At 39.6% G+C, this 23674-nt stretch overlaps 3 protein-coding genes across 3 annotated transcripts in view; 2 read left to right on the top strand and 1 right to left on the bottom strand.

Moving 5' to 3' along the window:
- The window catches only part of lars2 (leucyl-tRNA synthetase 2, mitochondrial), a 43416-nt gene extending 38078 nt beyond the window's left edge, over positions 1–5338 (bottom strand). The window contains exons 1-2 of the mRNA XM_043261291.1: positions 5180–5338; positions 3537–3726 (exon numbers count right to left, since the gene is read on the bottom strand). Coding sequence (XP_043117226.1) covers positions 3537–3722 — 186 coding nt within the window. The 5' untranslated portion in view covers positions 3723–3726; positions 5180–5338. The remainder of the gene's footprint in view (positions 1–3536; positions 3727–5179) is intronic.
- Positions 5339–10900: 5562 nt separating this feature from the next.
- LOC122360379 (transmembrane protein 158) lies at positions 10901–13931 on the top strand. The gene has a single exon (XM_043260933.1). The coding sequence runs from the start codon at positions 12587–12589 to the stop codon at positions 13247–13249; it is 663 nt and encodes a 220-aa protein (XP_043116868.1). The 5' UTR covers positions 10901–12586; the 3' UTR covers positions 13250–13931.
- A 1457-nt stretch (positions 13932–15388) lies between these two features.
- cdcp1a (CUB domain containing protein 1a) lies at positions 15389–23599 on the top strand. Its single transcript, XM_043260934.1, has 9 exons — positions 15389–16013; positions 16786–16989; positions 17939–18265; positions 18347–18709; positions 20420–20617; positions 20783–21160; positions 21252–21605; positions 21698–21779; positions 23059–23599. The coding sequence occupies exons 1-9, from the start codon at positions 15941–15943 to the stop codon at positions 23465–23467; spliced, it is 2388 nt and encodes a 795-aa protein (XP_043116869.1). The 5' UTR covers positions 15389–15940; the 3' UTR covers positions 23468–23599.
- The last annotated feature ends 75 nt before the right edge of the window (positions 23600–23674 follow it).

A 23674-nucleotide genomic window follows, 5' to 3' on the forward strand; every position in this document is an offset into this window, starting at 1 on the left:
CCGGTTTGGATCAGCATGAGGCAGGCTGGTGAGAGTTTTCATTTTTGAGTGAACTCATTTTTCGATTTGAGCGATACGAAATGATTTATTTCAATGATTTTTAGAATGTTTTTTTCTGGGTTTTTCTTCTCATTTTTTGGTTTATTCGAAATGTTATAATAAAAAAAAAACACGTCTTATCAGTTAAATTCACTGAACGTTTTCACATTCAAAAACAACTAAATTGTTGTTTTTTTAATGATAATAGAGGTCTGTCATTTTTTTTAATAACTTTACAGGGTTTATGATTTGATGCAAACCTTTCACAACCGCCAGTAAACAAATAAAGGGCGTAAAACATTAAAAATGCGATACTTATTTTAAAATGTAACCAAATGAAGAGTAACCCTTTTGAAAAACGATCATTTCTTGGCGCCGCACGAAAGAGGTTCACCGTTAAAGTTCCTTACAAATAACCTCTTAATCATATTATTATTATGATTATATTTCGAGAAATACAATACAGCACTTTTTTTTTTTATCAGAATCATCGTTCTTAACGATCGATAGAGCTGAAAGGGTTAAATCAGACTTTATTTGGTGAGGAGGTGGTGGCATGCCACGATGCAATCATTGGTATTTTTCGTAAATGGTGTTCATTATATTTATACCGATTTAACACGATCGCGTCTTGAGGTTACCTCCAGGTAGTTCTAGCGCCAGGCATTCACGGGCCGCTGACCCGCGAGACCCGCTCGGCCTCATACATTCATCCACGCTCTCCGCGGCAGGTTTAATGATTCATGACGGCTTTGAAGAAGCGTGCGGCGCTGGGCAAGCATTAATCAGCGCAGGTCAAAAAGGCCTGAATTATTCAGCAGCTGAAAGAGACAGAGTCGCATTTTGGGAGAGAATACATCTCCGAGCGCTGCTCCCCAGAAGCTTTTCCCTTGATCCGGCGAACCGGTCTTCAGGTGGGTGGAACTGGAAGCAAATCCGGTGTTGAGGTCGGTTTTCAGAGACCCCACTAATAACTACTCACTATTTGAATAAAACACGAGAAGCCCTTGGCTTGGTGAGGACATGAGAAAACAACAAGGAGAAGAAAGCAGACGGAGCAGGACCGCGGCACACGTCTGGGGAATGAAAGAGAAAGGTGTTAAACGCTCTCGGCTATTTTTAGAAGCCATGCCACGAACACCTTCAAACGACCGCAGAAATACCACGGCAGATAGTGTTTTGGAGGGAAAATACTTATTTTAAAGGGACTAGCTCATCCAGAACCCTCAGGCCGACCGAGATGCGGTGCCTCATTAACGGCTCTTCTGTAGTGAATGGGTGCCGTCAGAAAGAGAGTCCAAACAGCTGATAAAAACATCACAATGATCCACTCGAAGCCAAAGGTAAACGTTCGGAGATGGACTTTTACACCGGAGGAAGCCTTATTATAGATTATAGACTATATTATAGATTTCAGCCAGGAGCGAGGGATAAAAATGTCTGAATGATGGATTCGTTTCTCACAAACACAGCTTTTTTACTTCACAAGACTGGAGTGGAGTGGATCACGCAAAAATGTATCACCAATAACATGTTTAAACATGATTTTGTACATTCGTTCGCTTGAAGGGTTTTTGAAGCGTAAGGAACATTCAATTCTTAATAAACGTACACTTTTTTCTTGAAGGTTGTGAAAGAAAACCATATGCAGTTAACATTTTTAGAAGAATGGGTGTCTAATAAATTTAAACCGTTACTTTATCACGGACATTTTTTTTTTCCATAATATTGCAACTCTAGTGAAACTCGGCCCTGTTTTATATTATGCATCTGCTCACTGTAGCTTCTGTCCCATCTTTACAGTATTAAGATGACTTTTGTTGATACTGATCAATTTTTTGTTGGCAAAAGTCTCACTGACATCTTTGGTTAAATATAAGTTCTTGCCTACAAGACAAAACTGCCAGTAAAGGTAAAAAAACTACCAGATATTGGTTCTTTATTGGTATATATACAATCAGTCAATGGTTTAATGTTGTTTTGTCATTTCAAATCTTGTACTTTTGTCTTTTATTTACTCAAATTAAAAGCGTCTAATGTTACTGATACTGCATCTCTCGGTTGGTCGGATGCTATCTGATCCACGTGCATCTAGAAGCGAGCCTTGGGTCCTTGAGCGACTCGATTAATAAACTCCGGCAAACACACTCGTCCTCACGACGGCAGAGCGCTCTCTCCAACTCCAACCCGAACAAAAGCAGCCTCTCTGAAAGATTAATGCCTCAGAAGCCAAGCTCTTTCGGCGCACGTACAAATGGTTTCCTCGGCGAGGTGGAAGGGATTCTTTGAATGAAAATCTCAAGGGAGAGACACTTCAAAGTAAAAACACAGCATACTGTAACTGAAAGTCCCCTCCTCTCGCTTTTAAAAAGAGAATTTCTAATGCCTTTTCAGGTTGCTCTTGTCCATACAAAGATAACTTCCACAAATGCATGGTAAAAGCGGTCCGTTTGTATTTTGTCACAACGCGATTTCATTGTGTTCAGTACTTAATTATGTTTGACAGCTAAGGGTTAGCGCTGTTGAAGACTAGAGATGCTAGTTAGGGGGGTTGTATAGTGACTGTGATGGTTTTGCTTCATTCAGTCACTTATGATGTGTGGGAAGTATTCATGAGACAGGAAGTTATAATTACATCATCAGATGCATTCAAATCACTTTGGTCAGAGCATTTTTTGCTCCCACTTTATATTAGGTGGTCTTAACTACTATGTACTTACATTTGAATTAATCATTCGATACAATGCACTTAATGCATGCATACATGTTACTACACTATATATGATATTACATCGACCTACCCATACCACCCCAACGGTGCCTAACCTTACCCGTATCCACCTAAACGGCAGCAAAAGTGTACGAACACATTAAGTACTACTTATTTCCATGTAGTACATGTTTGATAAGGTCACTTAATATAAAGTAGGACTCTTATAAGGTATAGCACGTGTGTTTCTGCTTTTTTATGGTTCTATAAATGACACTTTAAACTTCTATAAACGTATAAAAGACATTTATTCAATTCAGCAGATTTATATTTTATATATATATATATATATATATATATATATATATATATATATATATATATATATTTATATATATATATATATATATATATATATATATATATATATATATATATATATATATATATATATATATATATATATATATGTATATATTTATTTATTTATTTATTAACACTAGATATATATACGTATATATGTATATATGTAAGCCAGGTTCACCATTCCTGTTTTATTTTGATATATTCATTAAAAAAATAGATTTTGGATCTCTTTTTATTACTCCACATATCAGAAAATTATGTCAACGATGACTTTAGGAATGAAATTTTATGCATTCACCTTTTGTGTTAAGACAGAAGAAAGTTTAAAACCACAAAACGTATTAATTAAGCCTACGGACAGTAAGCCGATGTTGTGAGCATCTTTCCGCATCGGTATGGTCTGCTGTACATCATCAGTTACCTGATCCTCCGCGTCTCTCTGGCACTGCTCCTGGATGCGTCCGTGCCACCACTGCTCCACCCGCCTCCGCGTCTCTGCCTTATAATCACGCTCCCAGATCCCCGACTCACTGAACAGACTCCGGACGCCGAGCCGGAGCAGACGGCCGCCGAGCAGCGGCCTCCGCAGACACACAGCCAGAGGCATGACTCTGAGGAGCACACACACACACATCACACACATCACACACACGTTTCGTGCACATCATTTCCCCACAGTTAATCAGATAGGGTAGATACGGTGCATTGTCCTCGGATGTCTCTTCTGTGAGAGAAACAAATAGACTCGGATATAGTTGAGCCGTAGCTATGGCAACATGAGATAGTGTAAGGTGGAAATAAACCTGTCCCCTTGGAAACAAATGTTTTAACACCTACAAAAACTTCTAAGTCGGTCACATTAAAGAAAAATTATTTATCAGCGAGAGGACAATGAACGTGGGAGGTTTGATAAAAAAAACTAATAAAGAAAATTTTTTTTTTTATGAAAACATATTTTATTAGTTTTCATTTGAGGTCATTCTAATAAATTAGCATCATTTAGGTCCTGCTGCCAAACATTTAATCATGATTAATCACATCTAAAATAAAAGTTTTAGTTTGCATAATAAATGCGTGTACTGTGCATATTTATTATGGATATATAAATACACATGCATGTATATATTTAAGGAAAATATGCTATGTTTATATATTAAATTTATTTATATATAATATACAACATAGCAATATAAATGCATGTACTAAAGATGGGTACGTATTTATATATCCACAATAAATATATACAGTAAACATATATACATCACGTAACTTTATTTTGATTTTGAATCTTTTGACAGAAAAACATTTGCTGACTTTTCACAGACTTGACTTATGAAAGTGCATTCGTCACGATTCAGTACGGCAAGTAATAAAAAAAGAAGAGAAATAGAAAGAAAAGCAGAAATCGTTTCTAAAAAGCAAATAAATATGCTCTTCTAGAATAAATCATTTTGCCATTTTTACATTTTGAGGGGCATTTGCAGCTCGGTGCACATTTGAAAATGATCCTTCGTGCCAAGATACAGTTAAAAGGCTGTATCAGCGTAGCATCATGCAAGCTTTAGCGTGAGTATGCGATATTTGGATTTCTTTTTCGTAATGAGCCAGTTATCAAACACCTGCTAATCTGACGCACGCGAGGCTATTGAGAAACATGCCGCATGGCTTCTTCAGAGCTCAGAAGTGTTTCCGTCAGCCGCCCACCAGCTCACACACTCTCAAGGTTTCGTGTCTGTGGAGAATGAGCAGTGTCCCGTCGCTATGGTTACCCATCTTCCAGCGAGGAAGATTCATTGTGATCTCGGACTCCAAAGTGAATATCAAAGGCAGCACGGCGTTCAACGTGATAATGAGCGTTAGAAGAGCCACGGCAACTCGTGTGCATGTCAAGTTTAACGCATTCGGATGTGTAATGCAGCCTCGTGCTGTTTTTAACACCGTTGACCATCGGTTTCGGTAATAAAGCCAGTGTTTTTTTCGCGGGAGACGACGTCAAATATAAAGAAATCAGATGTCAGATGGTTAGAGATGAAGAATAGAGGACAAGGATCGCGTTCTACTTACACGACAAACAACGGGACCTGTGCAGACGTGCTGCGATCCGTTCACTGTCATCGATATTATTTATTCATTCACGGCTTAATTTTGGTGCCGCATTAATACGCTCATCTGACAGATTCACACCGCTACAAGGGCGCCGCCATGTTGTTCAAATAACTCAAACTTTATTTAAACAGCCGCGCCTGAGGGACCACGAGGGTAGCTTTCAACGGCTATAAACTGAATACGTTTCAAAGTTAAATCATTATATCTAATGAAATTTGAAGACACGTGCCATTCTGCCATTCTCTAAACATACTGGAGATGTTTCCTTTGGACTTTTATTATTTTAAAGAATTAGACAAAACTTACGCACGCTCTTAAAGGGACAGTTCACCCAAAAATATTATAATATTATATTATAAATATTAAAAATATTACCCCGAATAATATAAAAAAACGATTCTCGGTGCGTCGCATAATGAACATGTAGGCTTAAAATAGTTTTTTTTAAACAGTACATTGTAGAATATGAGCAGTGTGAAATTCGGACATCTGCCATTTTGTTAGTGTCACGTGACCTGCCAGAATCAGCGCTTTGGTGCTAATCACAAATCTTCTACACAGATCTAGAACAATAGGTTACAGAACAAAATGAAATATGCCAACACTAGCTATGAAAAAGTGCTACGCTATTTTAGTATAGAACAAAGTGCGCTAGTCAAAGTGATCATCTGTATCGCAAAGTTTATCAATGAAAACCGTACCAGTACTTGCGTGTATAATAAACAAACTATCCACCCCTAGCCTTCAGTATAACTACCTTTAAGCTTTAACAGCCTGATAGTACACCGATACTATTATAGATGAGAGAAAAACTGGCGATTGTGTATTAGGCCTCATATTACATGCAATTCATCTTCATTTAAATGTTAGCATGAGTCAATAAATCACACTCCGCCTGTCACTGGAGATTCAAGATGCTGTAAAAACATAAAAGATGCATTTCGGCTGTATCATGATCATCCACATGATGCTTGGCCTGCAGTAATCTCCACTTAGAGATGTGTATTTTGATTGTAGTTGTACAGCGTTATCAGAACCGTCTTCATCTTTGAGTCTGACACTGAAGCATCACAACGAGTGGCACAGTATTCTGTCGTACAGTAGCTGCCAGGCATGAAAAATCAGCGCTGGATGTTTTTCCCTGTTACCTTAGCAACCCTTTTATCTCTCAATAGCAGATTGTTTTCTGTAGAAGCATTCAGATTTGTGAAATCGCCAGCGAAACACAGGCTCCATTTCACACCGAATGAAACAAACAGAGCATTAACTGCGTTACTGTAAGGTCAGCGGAGTTCAGTCTTATCTTCAAGCTGCACCTGATGATTACATTTATTTTGTGTATGTCAAACTGAAGGTGTCGGTTTCTTTCAGGCGATACTACAGACTTACAATCGATTACAATTTGAATTGTTTTTCACTAAAACTAAAAATATATGTAAAAAAATTTAAATGTAAATGTAAATAAATACAAATTATTTACCTTTACAGTTTTGCTTTCGCTGCTAAAGCACATTCTTACAATTTAAATAAATAAATAAAAATAAGGTAAAAAAAAATCTACACCAAAATTTAAAAAAAATATGTCAACTGAAATTAACATAAAAACTGAAAATATAATTAATAATACAAATTACAAATACTAAATAAAATAAAAAAAACTAACTAAAATTAACTGCAAAAAAAATAAATAAAAAACAACACTGAAAAAAGCATAATTTTCTATCCAGACATTATGCGGTACAACAAATAACAAAAAAATAATATTAAGCATTTAAACTTAAATAATAGAGAAAATATGAACCATCTGCATTAAACAAATACATAAACTGCGCAAAACTTTACAAACTCTGTAATAATGGACCTGCCATAAATGACTAAATGATATAATTTCCTATCTAAAATCCCTATCAAATCCAAAGGAGGAAAAGCACTGTAAATGAAAAGTAGAGGTAATTATTCATTATATTAATGATGTTTAATAAATTAAACATCACCTGTTGCCCGAGGATACGAGCAGCCGGTTTGATTAAACAATTAAAACATGTCCTCTCTGCTTCTTAAACCCCATGTGCAGCATACTGAAACATAACTGTGACTAAAGAAGCAACATGCACGCGGTTAGTGCCTCGATGTTATGAAGATCTCTCAGTCAGGAACTGGTTATAATTATGTGAAATGCCCATTTCCCTGATCCTATTTCCTCACCGCCGTCTCCTCTCGGGCCCCGGGCATCTGTGTGATTCTCTCTCTGATGAATGATGCTCAGCGCCTCAGGCTCTGCTCAATGAAGTCAAAATCTGAGATTAAATCTTCCTCATTTCCTTCATTTTCCTGCTCTACTCGTCCTGTTTAAGCCGTGTGTTTGTAGCGACGGATCGTCGTCATCACGAGAAAACACCAGTGTCTTACGAGGTGGTGATTTGGCTCGATGCGACTCGTACAGAAACGTTATTTTGAAAAAGGTCCACAGCTTTTATTGCATTTCTTCTGCTCTGACTGCTAGTTCTACAGACAGCTATAATGCAACAGAAAATATATTTTGGAGATATCATGCATCAAAAAGCTTTTTTGGCCCAATTATTCTTTAAAAACACACAGCTTCATTATTTGCAAATTATTAAATGGTCTTTCATCTCTAAGTGTGCACTTTCCAAGATGTTCTTATCTTTCTAGTTTAACAAGCACACAAACCAAGTAAGCCTACCCCGTTGAAAGCACAGATACTATAATAAAATATTACTCTGGTAAATGTACGCTCATTTTCAGCATTACTTGAGTAGAACTAAGTCCTCGATTTTTAATTTACTTGAGTATTTAGTGAGGACTAGTCATTAGTCAACATTAGTACTAAAGGAGCATTAGCTAAGAAACATTTGGAGGTAAATTCAGGTAAATCAGTTTTTGGCATGGAAGTGACTGACTGGGAAATTTTCACATTTATTATCAAATATCTTGTTCCAAGTTCCAAGTAGTTCCAAGTCAGTTTATTCCCTCTTCCATATTAATACTTTGATTGATGAATTTAAATTCATGTGATCTTACGGCACTATTTCATCTCTGTGTCTGATATGTAGTCGAAAGAATTTTAGCGCTTTTAAGCCGTAATGTACCGTCATTTTTACCCTTCTGGTCCAATATATATATATATATATATATATATATATATATATATATATATATATATATATTTAACCAGCAACAGTACTAGCAGAAATCAGTCTAAAAGGTAGCTATGTAAATCATGTTTTATCTATCCAAGCCCAACAGGAGATTGTCCTGTGATCATGTTTGTGATGTTTTCCATCAGAGTTCCTGTGGAGCATCACGCTGACAGCTCCTTCAGTCCCCCGTGTGCGCGTCAGTCTCATCTCTCTGCCCTTTCCCCTTCCTGCTTCTCATTAATTAATATGACTAATTAGCGTCCTGATCATTTAGCTGCCTCCAAGATGTGGGAAAGAGCCGGCGAACACAAGAGGACGATCACGTGTCCCGAGACTCCTGCGCTTCCACCGTCTAGACGTTTTATTCAGCCAACACTATCAATAAAGGTCAGGTGTGTGGTTTTATCAGCTTTAAGACCTTTTCCCGTATCCCGCTTTAAAGCCGACACGAATTTGCGTTGGCAAGCAATTTCTATAATGCGACTTCGTTTCCAAGTGAACGTTCAACAGAGTGGGATTCAGCAAACTTAATATGTTTATGACACACGTTCCAGAATTGAGGATTTTGGGATATATATATATATACATATACACCTTTGTGCACTGTTTCAAAGAGAAATGTCCAGAGAGTGGTGCTAAAACACAGGTTCAATACGTGAACCCTTGCACATCGTTATTGCATTGATATAAGTATATACTGAGATGGTTCAGAAGACACCATATCCAACAATAAACAATAAACCGATAGTTTTAACAAATGCAAAACGCATCTGCTGACGCAGCCGTGCCATTTCAGCTTCCTTCTACACGGATTTGAACTGTTTTGTCGAACTGTAGCCACACGGAGTACAGAGACGTCAAAGACCTAGCGACAACAAACCTAGCGTCTATGAAAACCTTTGGATAGAAAGCTGGATACGTGTGATGATAACGTTCAAAAGCATCTGTTTTCAAATATCCCTGCATATTAATATTGTTTTGAAGTCGTAGCGTGACATCTCTTTAAGTCATTTTGTGAAAATTACACTTTATTAATCAAAACTGTACATTTGCATGAAAGGGAATAAAAGTTTTACTGCCTCTAGTGTTAATTTCTTTCGAAAACTGCAGCGATATATACTTATTATGTACTTAAAAACTCCCCCAGGTATATTTATGCCATGAGACCAGGTAGAAATGTTTTAATCTGCTCAAAATGTTATAATTATATGTACATTTGAGTTTTAATAGGTTTCATGTTGTCTTTTAGAGACTCTGTTTTAAGTTCCCTGTGGATATTGCGAAATACACACTTGATTTTCACTTAACTTCTTGTCTGTCTCATCTTTTTAAACACTCATGAAACCTATTTTCCACAAGTTGGTATGATTCTTTGGTGCAGTGGTCTCAAACTCAAAACCCGGAGGGCCACAGCTCTGCAGATTTACCCGTTTGGAGGTTTCTGGTGATCCTGAAGACCTTTGGATCAGGTGTGTTTGATTAGGGTTGGAGCGAAGTTGTGCAGAGCCCTCCAGCAACTGAGTTTGAGATCAATGCTTTAAGTCTATACTTTTTATCCCTCGATGGTAGTTTAATAAAACGGCGTGTGGAAATCAGCCTTGTTTTCATCAAGCATGTCACTTTAAATGCTAATAAGCTCTGCTGACCCCGCCCCTCTCTTCCATGTAGCGAGAGCAGACTGTAAAGTTCATCTGCGAAACTGGCGAACTAGCACTTTATTAGGAAAAGCAGTTTGTTCATAAAAAACCTTTAGATAAAGCTGGATGGCGAATGAAATGCTCTCGTTGCCAACTCTTATATTCATTATTACATCCAACAACACTCAGGGCGGGTCTAAGGTGTAAGAAGGTTCTGTCAATCAACTATCGTGGGCGGGGCCTGCGCGCGCCATTCTGTGACAGGAATCTCATGAATCAACCTGATTTGAGAAAGAGCTTTTTAAAAGTGGGATTTCAAACAAAACCTAATATGTAAAATCTAATATGTGTCATCTTATATGTATTCTTTAGGACTGGTCATAACTTTTTAAAGCCAGACACAAAAAGCTAGGCCTAATTTGAAACAGACTGCTCAAGTTAAGACGGTCATAACATGGTCATGTGTACGTGATATTAATAATATTAATAATAAAACATCTAGAGCTTATTCTAAGCAGGAACTTGAACTGGCAGGGAAAACAACTGATTGCTGACACACATTGAGTCAGGCCAAGGAGTGTGTGTGTGTGTGTGTGTGTGTGTGTGTGTGTGTGTGTGTGTGTGTGTGTGTGTGTGTGTGTGTGTGTGTGTGTGTGTGTGTGTGTGTGTGTGTGTGTGTGTGTGTGTGTGTGTGTGTGTGTGTGTGTGTGTGCGCGCGTGCGAGCGTTTCAAAAATCAAAAAAGGTTTCTCAAAAGGCCGGTGTTAGCCAACCCAGAATCTACAAATATGTCTCTCTCTTTTTCCTGAATTTAAAAAGAAAAGAAATACTCTGAATCTTTCATACACTCTGCTTTGACAAAGGAGGCTTTTATCTTGGTCCCATTAGCATTTTTGGCACTGAAGCAATTTACATTTTTATAGCATAATTAATGAACAAGAAAGTCATTTACATTTTTCCTCTGTTCGCTGCCACGCCGTGTGGAGAATATTTTATTTCCGGGGCCAGTATTTGGGAATTTGGACAGCGCGCGCGCGAAGGAAAGCGCCCGGCGGGGTGAGGGGGTGAATAACCGGCTCTGCTTCAAAACCCGGCGCAGGGCAGACGTCCCTCTTTCAGGTGCAAATGCGTGCGACGTGTGCGGCTCTTCGGCCGGCTCTCACATCAAACGCAGGGCGGTATTCGAGCGCTAATTAAGCCATTTAAACAGCCACGTGTTCCTCAGGAGAGCGACCGGCTTTTACATTTATCGTAGGTGCGATGTTCTCAGAAACGCATGATTCAAATCATCTCAATTCTTCGTAAAGAAGCTGCCTGGGAATGAAATCCGACGAAAACGAGCGTCTCAACAGTGAACGGGTGCCGTCGGAATGAGAGCGATAAACATAAGCATAATCTGAGCGCAGTCTATTCATTGTGACTAGCGTGATCTGTGCATATCTCTCTACTGATTCAGAAGAGACAACCTCTTCACAGGGCTATCATAGACTGCTATTAGTATTTTGGAGAGATTATGAAATTCATCTCGTTGACGGGTTGGTTTCTCACAGACGCGCAGCTGTCGTCTTCTCCAGATGTTTTTATCGACGGCACCCATTCGCTGGCTGAGAACGCGATGGAACGCTACACCTCTACGGACACGAACGCATCTCAATCTTAAATGGTCTGAGCGCGCGTTCATCACACGGAACCGTTCCTTTAATCACATCCTGAGAACCTCGCAGGGCTCATTTTTACACCTGCGGCGTGACAGGTTCATAAATGTATTAATATTCGGTTAGACGTTCCCTCAGGACATATATAGGCGAGTCTGCCTAAAGCAAGTGTCACGCCCGAGACATGATTTTGTTCTGAAAAATAACTAGGTGTTTAATTGCGATCAAATACGACGCAACTAACATGGCATTTTGTTTTCGCGCGTCACGAAAACCATAAAAGTGCACAATGCAGAGGGAAACCCTGAATGCGCATAATTGCAGAATTCATTAATACCTGCTTAAAACGCCGTAAAATACAAAAAAAAAAAACAAAACAAAGAAAGTTGTGCTTTAAACTTTTTTGCTGTCTCAGACAATACCTTAAAGTCACTAAAAACCATTAAACGTTTCTGGCATGTAGCATATGACGTCACACCATATGTAAAAAGTACACGCAAATAATACAGTAAAACAAACCATGGACAGACACGCGTGTAGAAGAGATATTATTACGCAGGAAATATTTAATAAGTACTTTCGACTCCAGAGCTTCCGCGTTTGACAACTTGCCCCAGTCTCTCCGACGCGATGCATAAAACTCATCATCCGCGTGTGACAGTATCACACCGTCACATGAAGCCTCCTACCCTTCTCGTCTCGTCGCGTCGTCTCTAACAGCTGAAGCGGAGAGGTGAAGGAGCAGGAGTCTGTGGCTCGGTCGCTCGCCTCGCTCCCCGCGCGCGCAGAGGCAGCGGAAGCACAGCACTCGCGCGCAACCGATGGAGCGGGCGGACGACGGACTGCTCGGCAGCGGCGGAATCACGAGCGAGAGCGAGCGCGCCATGAGCCCGGGGGAACCGCGCGCTCTGCCATGCTGAGCATCTCCCTCGCGCTCCTGCTGGCTCTGACCGCTCCCGTCCGCCGCGCCCGCAGCTGGAGCGACGAGGACCTCCTGCTGCCGCCCGTCAACTCCTCCGGGAGACTCCTGGCCAGCCTGGAGGTGGACGTGGGCTACTCCAAGAGGTCGGTGGAGGAGCCCGAAGCCTCTTCGCAGTGCAACGTGAGCGTGGAGAGGCTCCCCACCAAACTCGTGGCGCGCTGGGACGGCAACTTCGGCTTCCAGTGCGACGTGCTCATGTACACCACCAACAACCACGGCAAGGCGTTCTTCTCGGCCGCCTTCAACCGGGCGATCTCGCCGGTGTACATCGAGCACCTGGGCGTCACGGGCGGCCAGCAGGAGTTCAGGCTGTGCGTCGGGTGCGGTCTGTCCCGGTACCGGAGATTCAGGCGCGGCCGGTCGGAGGGTCAGCAGACGGGCGACTCGGTGCACTTCTGCTGCGTGGACTTCGCTTTGGACGAGCTGAAGGGCGACCGGAGCTGGAGGCTCAACCGCAAGCCCATCGAGTCCACTCTGGTGGCGTGCTTCATGACTTTAGTCATCATTATATGGAGCGTCGCTGCCCTCATATGGCCGGTTCCCATTATCGCGGGATTTCTGCCCAACGGAATGGAGCAGAGGCGGCAGAGGTAATAGAGCGGCGCGGGACTGAGGGCGAACCGGCACCTGTAGGCTACGGTGTAGGGTCCTGAACTAGTCGACTTGGCAGACATCCCATGCTTAGTGGCATACGTGTCATACGCATTCGCTTAATCGTGCTTGAAGCCGCCTTTATAGCCGCGTCTCCCGGAGGCGCTTTACTAGATCCCGTTCGGTTTTTATAAACTGACTGTAATTAGAAATGCATTACGTGTGATGTCATTTCAAATGTTTGTAATGTTTTTATCTTTTACGATTTCTAGTGTTTATTTAAAAAAAAAAAACAATAATAATAATAATGCTACGGAGTATGTCTCGGGACAAAAAGCTGTTCTGGGACGCGCGCGCGAAGGCGAGTCGGGTGGAACGTTTCTACGAAAAAAACTCCTATATTCCAGTGGGTTTCTCATGTCTGAGCACGGATCTCTCGTGTTTGTATCTGTTTGTATAAATACTAGCCTAATAAAGCGTGATTAGCATCACTTTCGTGTGAAATATATATATATATATATATATATATATATATATATATATATATATATATATATATATATATATATATATATATATCTGACAGGCGATCCGTTTGTACAAAGCGAAAAAATTTGTATGAGGTTTATACTTTATAGATCTGTCGTAACTGTTATTTGTAGTATCAATAAATGCGTAAAACTTACCTTTGTGGAGGTTTTGTAGCAGAAGAGCCCGATGTTCACTTTAAGCATCCACACTACAGCAGAAGGTTGTGCACCAGTGGAAAAAGCCATATTGCAATTTTGATGAAACGCATGGTAGTTCCTAAAAGAAAGAAAGACATTGGGATAAACAGAAGCCTTGAGCAGTACACAGATTCAATCAGACGTAACATTAATAACTAATACATTCAGCCAAAACACAACAGTACATTTGGAAATGGTTAATAACTGACCATTAAACGAATATGGTGTAATTATGCTACCATGACTTCTTTTCAAGCAATCGCCATTCCAGAGTTAGATGGATAAGATGGGAAATAGCTTATTAGCCTTGTGCACGTTAGAATCAGAATACAGGTTGATTGAAATAAAAATGATTGGAATGACCAGGAAAACACGTCCCAGTCAACCCGAACACGTCTAAAATGTGGCCAGATTTCATCATTTTGGTTGGCACTTGAAAATATTCTTTTGACAACAGTCTAAATAAGGCAGGATTAAAATGAAACAATGCCAATGGAGGAAGCAGGAATAAACAAACCCGGTTTATATACGTTATCTAATCGCTGCCACAACCGTAATCGTAATAAACTCTAAACTGAAGGGTCATTGTTGTTTTGCGTGCTGGGACTGACCTCTGTAATAACCTTTATTTCTGCCGAGACTGTCTTATAATCCAGCTCTGCTTGAACAAGCATCCTCCACAGATCCTTCTACAAGACGACATCAAGGATATAGATCTGTGTGCAAACAGATAAACTCCCACAGGACAGCCTTTAGTTCAAACTAAACGAAGTATGGACCAGTTAAAGGGCATGCATTCGTTTTGATATTACCCCTGTCCGCCGCATTTCTTATTTTCCTCTCTCTTCTTTTTTTTGTGTAAATCAACGTTACGAACCAAGTGAACCAGCGAAGCTTAACGGTATCGGATCCCCTGTTTCACAAAACGTAAATCTGATCCGTTTCGAGTGAAAGAAACTTGCACCGACCGACCTTAAAACACGTCGGTACCTTTGTTTTGTCTTAAGATGCAAGCCAGTGACGCTTTTTGCTAAGGCGTGTTTATAAAAATGACTTAAATGTCCTAGTGACTAATCCCGGTTTAAGATAAGCCCGGGCCTTAATGCACACGCATTCTTAGTTTGTGTTTCTTCTTGTATGGCTCATGTCAGCGAAAAACGCATACGGTTTCCGATGCGGCCCCCCGGCAGAGTTTAGCTCCAACTTGCCTGGAACATGCTTAGAAAGAGCTGGATTGGCTGCTTCGGGCGGGTTCGTTTAGGGCTGCTGCTAAACTCGAGTCCAGGACCGAGTCCGGACAGCCCTGTTATAAACGGACGGCCATTGCCACGTGTTTCCGGTTGGCACACGCAGACAGGTTTTCGCCTGTGCCCGCTTGCAACATTAACAACTCTAGTCACAAACGGGTTTTGTTGCAACTAGCTGGTGGCTCCTACTTCCCCATTTGCAGCAGTTTTAAAAAACTGTCTTATTTGATTGAAAGTCCTGCTAATACCAACTTCTTGAATACAAAGACCAAGCTAAAAAGGCTCGTCTATTAACATCGTGTGAGAGAATCTATGTTTTTGCAATTTTGTCAGCTTGTTTAATGTGAAGAAGGCTGGCAAAGATATACCCAAGTCAAGCTAACACGCTGCTTTCGTACATGTATGCTAATTTACATTAGGGCGCTTCCCTGTTTTGATGAAGGAGGTTATAAAATTCGAGGCGGCACTAAAACACGCGTTACCTCATGCGGTTTAAACGATAAGCACGCGTATTATTCTCTATCTTAAGCGTTTTAGGTGTTTTTTTTTTAAACGGTTTTGACTCTCGACGCTGATTCAGACGCAGACAGCTCGACTGATTAATGCCTGTCTCAAACCAGGAAGCCTTTCCTTTCTCTCCAGAGCACCGAAGAGCGATGTCGACGGCGCGCCTTTTTATTTTCAGCCCCCTGTAAAGAGTTTAAATGTTTTAAGAAGTCATGCGAGTTTGGCTCTTCACGTGCTTTCCACTCTTTTGGGGGTTTCTCCTGTCTTCAGTCTCGGAGCTCACAGGTAACTAGACAAACCCACACGGGCACTCGGCGCTTACCTGCTCAGGTGTTAGCTTAAGCTACATCCACGTTAATGTCTGGTAAATTGGGATTAATCGACGTTTTCTCTAATGTAAAGGTAAATCGACTGGTTTTATGAACTCGATCTGATTAAGGACACAGTTTTTAAGGAAATCATCTTGAATGGGTTCCAGTGTACACCATTTGCTTTGATGTTTGGTTAGCATTTTTAGTAATTCGTGACCTGGACAAAAAAACATAAAGCTAATATAAGAAAGAGAGAGAAAAATAATATAAAACCAGAATAAATAGGCTTCCCATTGATGGTTTGTTATGATAGGACACACATACTACTGATTATTACTGAAGTTATATATATATATATATATATATATATATATATATATATATATATATATATATATATATATATGTGTGTGTGTGTGTATATATATATATATATATATATATATATATATATATATATATATATATATATATATATATATATATATATATATATATATATATATATATATATATGGATAATTCTGGTAAAAAACACATTCAACGCCTAACAAGCTTTTTTTTATGGGGTGTAGTCTACAATTATTTCTAAGTAACTGTAGACTATACCTTTGTCACTCACTAATGATACATGTAAAAAGAGCTAATTGTTACAGTGGTTAAAGTGTCTAAAATATAGAAATGCTCCTTGCGTAGTTTAGCAGTTTAACCTAAAACACCGATGTTAAAAGTCTGCATCATTTCAGATGGCGCAGAGCTCAGTATTGCTGTTGAAGTGGGCACAGCCGTACACATTAATGCTAGTGCCCAAACAAAGTGCAAGGTCTGCATCGGACCCACTTCACAGCGGTTTTGCCAGTCATCGGCGGTCCTCAGGAGTGACACGCTTCTGGATTTCAGCTGCTCACAGCCAGAGAATGTATTCACCGTACAGATCATCAGAGATAATGGTAAGAGCTGTCAGATGAAGAAAATGCATTTTTGATATTTTATTATATTTATTTTAATTTAAACATCGTATGCGTGTGTAGTTGTACAAAGCGTGTGTAAATTCTCGCTACTTAAATGTGTTTTCATCTGCATTAAGACAACCTGTTACCCTCTGGTTTTTATTATTTAATTATTATAAATGCACATTATTATATACTAAATTGTAGTTGGATTCTTTTTTTAAATGTTAATTACATGTTTATTACATTTCGTGTTACAAAATCGTATTTACGCAGTCCTTTTATTGACTGCCACTTTTTTTATGCGGCCCATTTTTGAGCATAGACCGGAATATTTCGTATCCAACTTAAATAGCCATTAATCTTTGGAAAACAGATGTCTTTTCAAAGAAGACACTTTGAATATTATTTCTGAAGTGAAAAAAAAAAGTTTATTAATTAAAATATTTTGGGGTAAATATAATAAATAAATAAATAATAAATAAGTTTTCGAAATAAAATAAGTAATTTTATATATATATATATATATATATATATATATATATATTTTTTTTTTTATTTATTTTTTTTTATATATATTTTTTTTTTAATATATAAAAATATCTTAAAGCTCCACGTTTTGCCTCTTTGTTGCCATCTGTGTCTGAAAACTCAAAACGTACCCGTACGACTCAAATTAGAAAACATTACTGCAAGCTAAACGTTGTAAATCGGGCTAAAGTGAGCGATAGTAACACTGTCTTGCTCAAATATTGATTTTGGAAAAGTCACGGACTGCGGCTTTGACGAGAGAAAAAAAATCCTATCCCTGTCAAAAAAGACTAAAGAACATCAGAGGGTTTTAAATGCTTAATTTTACAATGAATGCACGCTTTTACGTTAATCTCCAGAATCTCCAAAAATACAGATCAGCTGTATTCTTCCTCTGACCTGCCCGTCTGCTCCACAGTGGTGTATGACATTGAAGTCAAAGAACTCAGTGCCTTTCAAAAATTCAATCGCACCTTCGTCTGGAATCTGAAGCCGCCAGCGACGAAGACCTTACATTTGAACTTCAGTAGTGCTGGTTTACGGCAGATCGAAGCCACGGACAGCTGCCCAGACGAACAAGTTTACACGCTCGCAGTGGAGAACGTCAACGTCGGAAGGTTTTGTCAGAGCGGAGGCATTAGACGAGTCGATGTGCGTAGTGTTGGCAAACTGTCTTTGGAAGTGTCTGGAGGTCGACCTCTGGAACAGAAGGTTATCGTCGTGTCCCTGGGACGTCTCACTAACTGTACGTACAATAGTAAACGTATATATTTAAGCACAAATTGCCTAAACAAGGTACGTTCTAACGTTTTACTGTATTTTACAGCACTGGTTAATTTCCATGTGGTTCTCCCAGAGAGGAGTTCAACCCAGGACTTCTTTACACCAAACGCTTTTCCTGAAAATGCGGAGACAATGTGGTATTTTACCGTTCCCCACACGTACTACACCGATGTGAGCATTCGGAGCTACACTGTTCCAACATGCCTCCAACCCCAAAACATCCCTACAATGAATTACACTTGGCAGGGCAAAGGCCCTCTGGTGAAACTGATGAATGTCAGCCAGCCCTCGGTGGAGCCTGGAAACTTTAGCCTCTCCATAAAGAACTGCAAAGTATCTGGGAAACGGCCTCCATCGCCGGACCTGATGGTGCACTTCCAGATCTCTGCCATCAAGAGAAGCAGGGGTGGGTAGCCCAAATTATTTGGTTTTAATAAGTATTTTATCGTACTGTCAGCTCCACCAAAGGCAACTAAATAAATAAATTGGTTTGTTTTAGTTATTGATTGTTTGGTTGGTGGAGGAAAAGCATAAATGAAGACGAGAATCCAAAATACTAAACGCTATAGAAGCATATTTATGAAGTAATCCACTATTTTTAGTTTTGAAGTTAGACCTGGAGCTACGTAGAAGGAAGAATTCTGAAAAAGAAATGGCAGCAATATTTTTTTATTTTTACACAGAGTTTGGTAGGCCTATTCGTAAAAAACGACTTCTGCAATTCTTGTTGAATTATATGCCAAAAAACACTTTCAGATTTTATTCTAAAGTTTGCATGCCTGTAACTCAAGAATATACTTTAAGATTTTTTTTCATAAGAAACATTTCTTTTGGTATCTCCATTTTTAAGGCTGATGTGGTTCCGTTCCAGAGATATTAGCTCTCAATGTGGCTACAACTGGCTGCCAAAGACAGTCTTTTTTTTGTTTGGCTGTAACTCAAGAAGTATGAAATATCTCAATATACTTTTATATTATTATATTAAACTTTGTTTTTGGTTTTGTCCGCCATAAAGAACTTTAAGGTTCAGTCTCAGAGAAATTGGGGCTCTCAATATTGTTCCATATTGGAATTTTACTCAAATGTTTTTGTTTTTTTTTCTTGAAATTTTTCAAGTTTGAAATTTGACCTCTTTGTCAATTAATAACAAACCGTTCCTTTTTTCCCCATTCTTTTTTCACCATTTTCAAGGAACTTTAAGGATTTAGAACTTAAGAACTTTAAAGCTCCATGCATTTTTTTTACTCATCAGTTGGCAAAAACCTTATTTTCATGTTACTCGTTAACGTATTGTTCGCTAACACTGGGTTAAGACAAAATCTCCAAGTTTTCTTGTCACATTTTTATTATTATTGATTGATAGCCTTATCATTATTGATTTATGCTGCTTACACAAGGCCTAACTTTGATTGGGCCATCTGTTGAGTCATTATGGAAAACCCAAGAAGTTCCAGGCCATGACTCATGAATACAGGATATGAGAAGAGAGCTTGCTTTCTTTTGAGTAGATTTTGAAGAGCCCCTGGCCTCACAAGAGTTGCTTCTTAAGCTTCTTTACTCAACCTTGCTTTTTCACGTGTTTGATTAAGGTGGGGAAGGATGAAATCTAGAGCAGCAGTCATTGATTCAGTGTTGAATCCACACTGATTTCAGCCAGCGCTTCAACGCTGAGCAGACAGTCATGGCAAACAATAAATTATTGGATATATTTTAAATGCAGAAGGGATATTTGCGATTTAATTATTGGACATAATTATTGGACATAATTTGCGTAAAATCAAATTATAATAAATAAAAGTTTTTCAAATGGGTTGAGCCCGTCAAAAATTAATTACAAGAACAGATCATCTGAAACAAATTAGAAAAAGTAGCTCTATAATTGGGGTTCATATAGCTCATCGCTTCCAAAAAGTAATTAGTTTGCAAAACACACATCACTTGACTCTCACGACTCTTCCACGAGCACCAGAAAACTGTTTAGTAATGAAGTTAACTGAAGCGATTCATAAACCCAAGAAAAAAACGCTTTCTTGTGCATCGTGTACAGGCTCTACAATAAGCTAATAAAATCATTTTTAGAGATCAACCAATAAATTGGACGTTATTTTCTTTGCAGGGCAATGTGAAGGGGATCTGCCGGAGAAGCAAGTACTACAGATACGTGTGAATAAAAAGGATCCCAAGTCTACCTGCGTGCTCAAACTGGATTCTGTCATATTGGACACAATAACCATTGCTTCAGGGAACCATTTTGTCCTGAACTCCTTTGACTGTAACAGCGAGGAAGTAGAGTTGACTGTCAACCAGACCATAGGTACTGAACTGTGTGATGCATGCCTCTGAGTAGTAGTAGTAGTAGTAGTAGTGATGATCTGAGCCAAACTCATGGCTTTCATCTACTCTTACAAATGTACGCTCCTTCTTGGCCCTTAATGAAATATTCCTCTATTCAGCACGTGACTTTGTTTTTTATAAACAGAATGTAAAGAATGGAGAGACTGCGCCTCGGCTCGGTTCCCGCTAACGTTCAACTACGAGCAGCAGTGCATCCCAGGAGTGTTGAAGACGATGATCTGGCACCTTCACGGCCCCGAGAACAGTGCGGTGGAGCTGCAGTCTCCCGCAGGAGATCTGCGTTACTGTCCTCCTGAAGACAAATGCAACAGCATCATCCTGCTAAACGTGTCCCATGTTAAATCCGGCATCACTCTTGGCCAGTTTTGTCCAAAGGGAACCATTCAGAAAATCCAAATCCGTGAATCTAAGATTGCAATAACTGCCTCCGCTATGAGTTTCAATGACCGTAATTTGGCAGCTAAACCCTTCTTAAACTATTCGTTTACAAAGAACATATCAGGTAAACGCTTTCAGTATACATAACATCTCTACCTGCTCAGATATGCTCAGTGCAAGTGGCTTGATTTAAGTCTTTCCTGTTCCTCACACAGAGAACTATATATTCACTGTTGCACCCAAAATCGATTATCCTACCATGCTGGCGACCCCAGCCTGGCCGTCTGGCATGGAAGCGTCTAGGACCGTGTCCTGGATCGTTAACTTGGAGCCTCAGTTTAAGAGCAGTCTGAAGTTCAGGAATGTCAGCCAGCCCAAGTGTAAGGAGGTGCACACGAGCGTCGCAGTTCAGACCATTCGCTCTCAGACCACGCTGTACAGCACTAAAACAGACAGCAAAATTAAGGACCTCCTGGTTCCAGAAAGTTTTTACCTGAACATGAGTAACTGCAAGCCATCGACAGGAGCCTTCCGGGTGATGATGGAGATCACTCTGCAAAACAGCACAAGTGAGACAGCCTTACTTTCTCCTGTGCACTAGAGTTTCCATGTAACATAGAAAAAACCTTGAATGGTGATGCAAAATTTGACATGTTTTCAGACAAGCTTTTGGCCATCGTCCTGAGCATTGTGGGAGTTGTGTTGGCGATCGGAACAGCCGTGGGCATCTGGTGTTTTTTCAGGTGAGACTTTTAAATAAACATGTTTTAAATAGTGCTGCGAGCAACAATTGCTGGGCACTTTAAAGTCTTTAGGTGCATGCAGAAGTTATTTAATAAGCCTGTAACTGCCTAAACCTTTTTCATATTTTCCATATATACACACTTTTTCAGCTGTACAACTGCTTTGGCAGCAACTGTTGCCCGATTCCCAGAAGCATTTGTTCATGATCTTGTGTCATGTCATGTCTTGTTTAACACGAAGTTTCTTTTGTGTGTACTATAAAATATGACCAACCAACTATATAACTAATGTTAATTCTAGGTAGGATTATAGTGTGTAATCAAACACATGATTGCAGGAACTGTTGAGGCAGCTACTCTAATCCATCTGACCAGGACTTTATTTCTCAAAAAGCAGGACGGGGAAAATGGCGTTCTCTTTAGATCAGTATAGCATATAGATCAGTACGAGATAACATGCTGACGTTTATTGTTATAATTAAGAACCCTTCATTTCAATTGTTGACTACTAAATTGTTGATTAAGGCTTAATGTTTTAAGAATTTAAACTGCATGAATCATTATTCAGGTCTTTAGCGACCCTCATCAAATGAATGATACATATGCATAAGAAATTTCGTAATGGCTGGCGTTATTCATCGGTCAGGCATTGACCAATAAAATGTCTGCTTTCTCACGCCAACCCACCGCCCCCAGCTCCGCTCTCTCACATCTGCACTTACAAGCGCACAAGTACAAGTATTTGTAAAATATTGCATAACATGCTATCGTTTACACAAATGTATAGTATGATAGCGCCCCCTGGTGGGTGACTTTTGGGGCCATGAGTCAAACGGGCCAGACTGAGTTTCATTCCAATAGGCCTCTGTTAATAGAGGTCTAGTAGCTGCTGAAAGTTGATTGACTGATGGCAGGCATGTTTGTAAGTTATCTCAGTGTCCTGATAGGCCATGATAGCACCTTGGACAAAGACAATTTATGCCAATTTTCAAGACAATCGGACCAACAGTTGCAGTTTTTCTTTTTTTCTTTAAGTGTCCCAAAGTCCCCAACCTCATATTGAGATTATGCATGTGTACCAAAAGTGGCCATACCCACTACAAACATTTTGGCATTCATTTTCAATGTACTTTTTGTAAAATTATTATTTTCATTGAGTCTCGAGCATCTTTCTACACTGGTTTGTTTCCAGTCAGAGACTGGGCTTTACACTTGAACCCCCATGCAAGTATAGCATCGAAATAATAGATTTTTAACAAAACATCTTAATATTATACAGGAAAAAGAAGAGGAATAAGGCTCCCCCAGTGTCCGTCTACAACACCAGTGAGAACGCTTTCCTTCCAGGCCTTCATGGCATCCCTAAAGCACTGGAGGAGGAGGATCCTCACACTTACATATACATAGATGAAACTCTAGTGTACAGCCATCTGCTTAAAGGTGATCCTGACAAAAAAGAATATAAAGAAGCCACTGCAGATGAGAGTGATCTCAAGCTGGATTATTGTCCCCTGAATAGCCCACCTTTACCTGAGAGACCAGCCAGAAAAAGTGAAAACCTCGCCACTGAAAGCAAAGCCTTGATCGACAACGATCTCTATGGTTATGTTCAGGGACAATCGACCACCTCTGACACATCGAAGACCTCCGAAGAGGAGGGGCACTATGAAACCAGACTGTGTGTGTGAGAATAGAATGTACTACTACTGTAAACTAAAGCTTGTTTTTGACTGTCCGAGATGTTTTATATTTAGTGATGAACAGGCTGCTCGTTTTAAAGATTGTTGAATGTTTTTGATATTAAAACGTCTGTTTATTTATTTACAGCTTAAAAAGTTATTGGATGTATTCTCTAGAAAAATATGATTGAAAATGGTTTGTGATTAGGACATGAC

Source organism: Puntigrus tetrazona, chromosome 16, assembly GCF_018831695.1.
Source record: "Puntigrus tetrazona isolate hp1 chromosome 16, ASM1883169v1, whole genome shotgun sequence".
NCBI classification, from domain to species: Eukaryota; Metazoa; Chordata; class Actinopteri; order Cypriniformes; family Cyprinidae; genus Puntigrus; species Puntigrus tetrazona.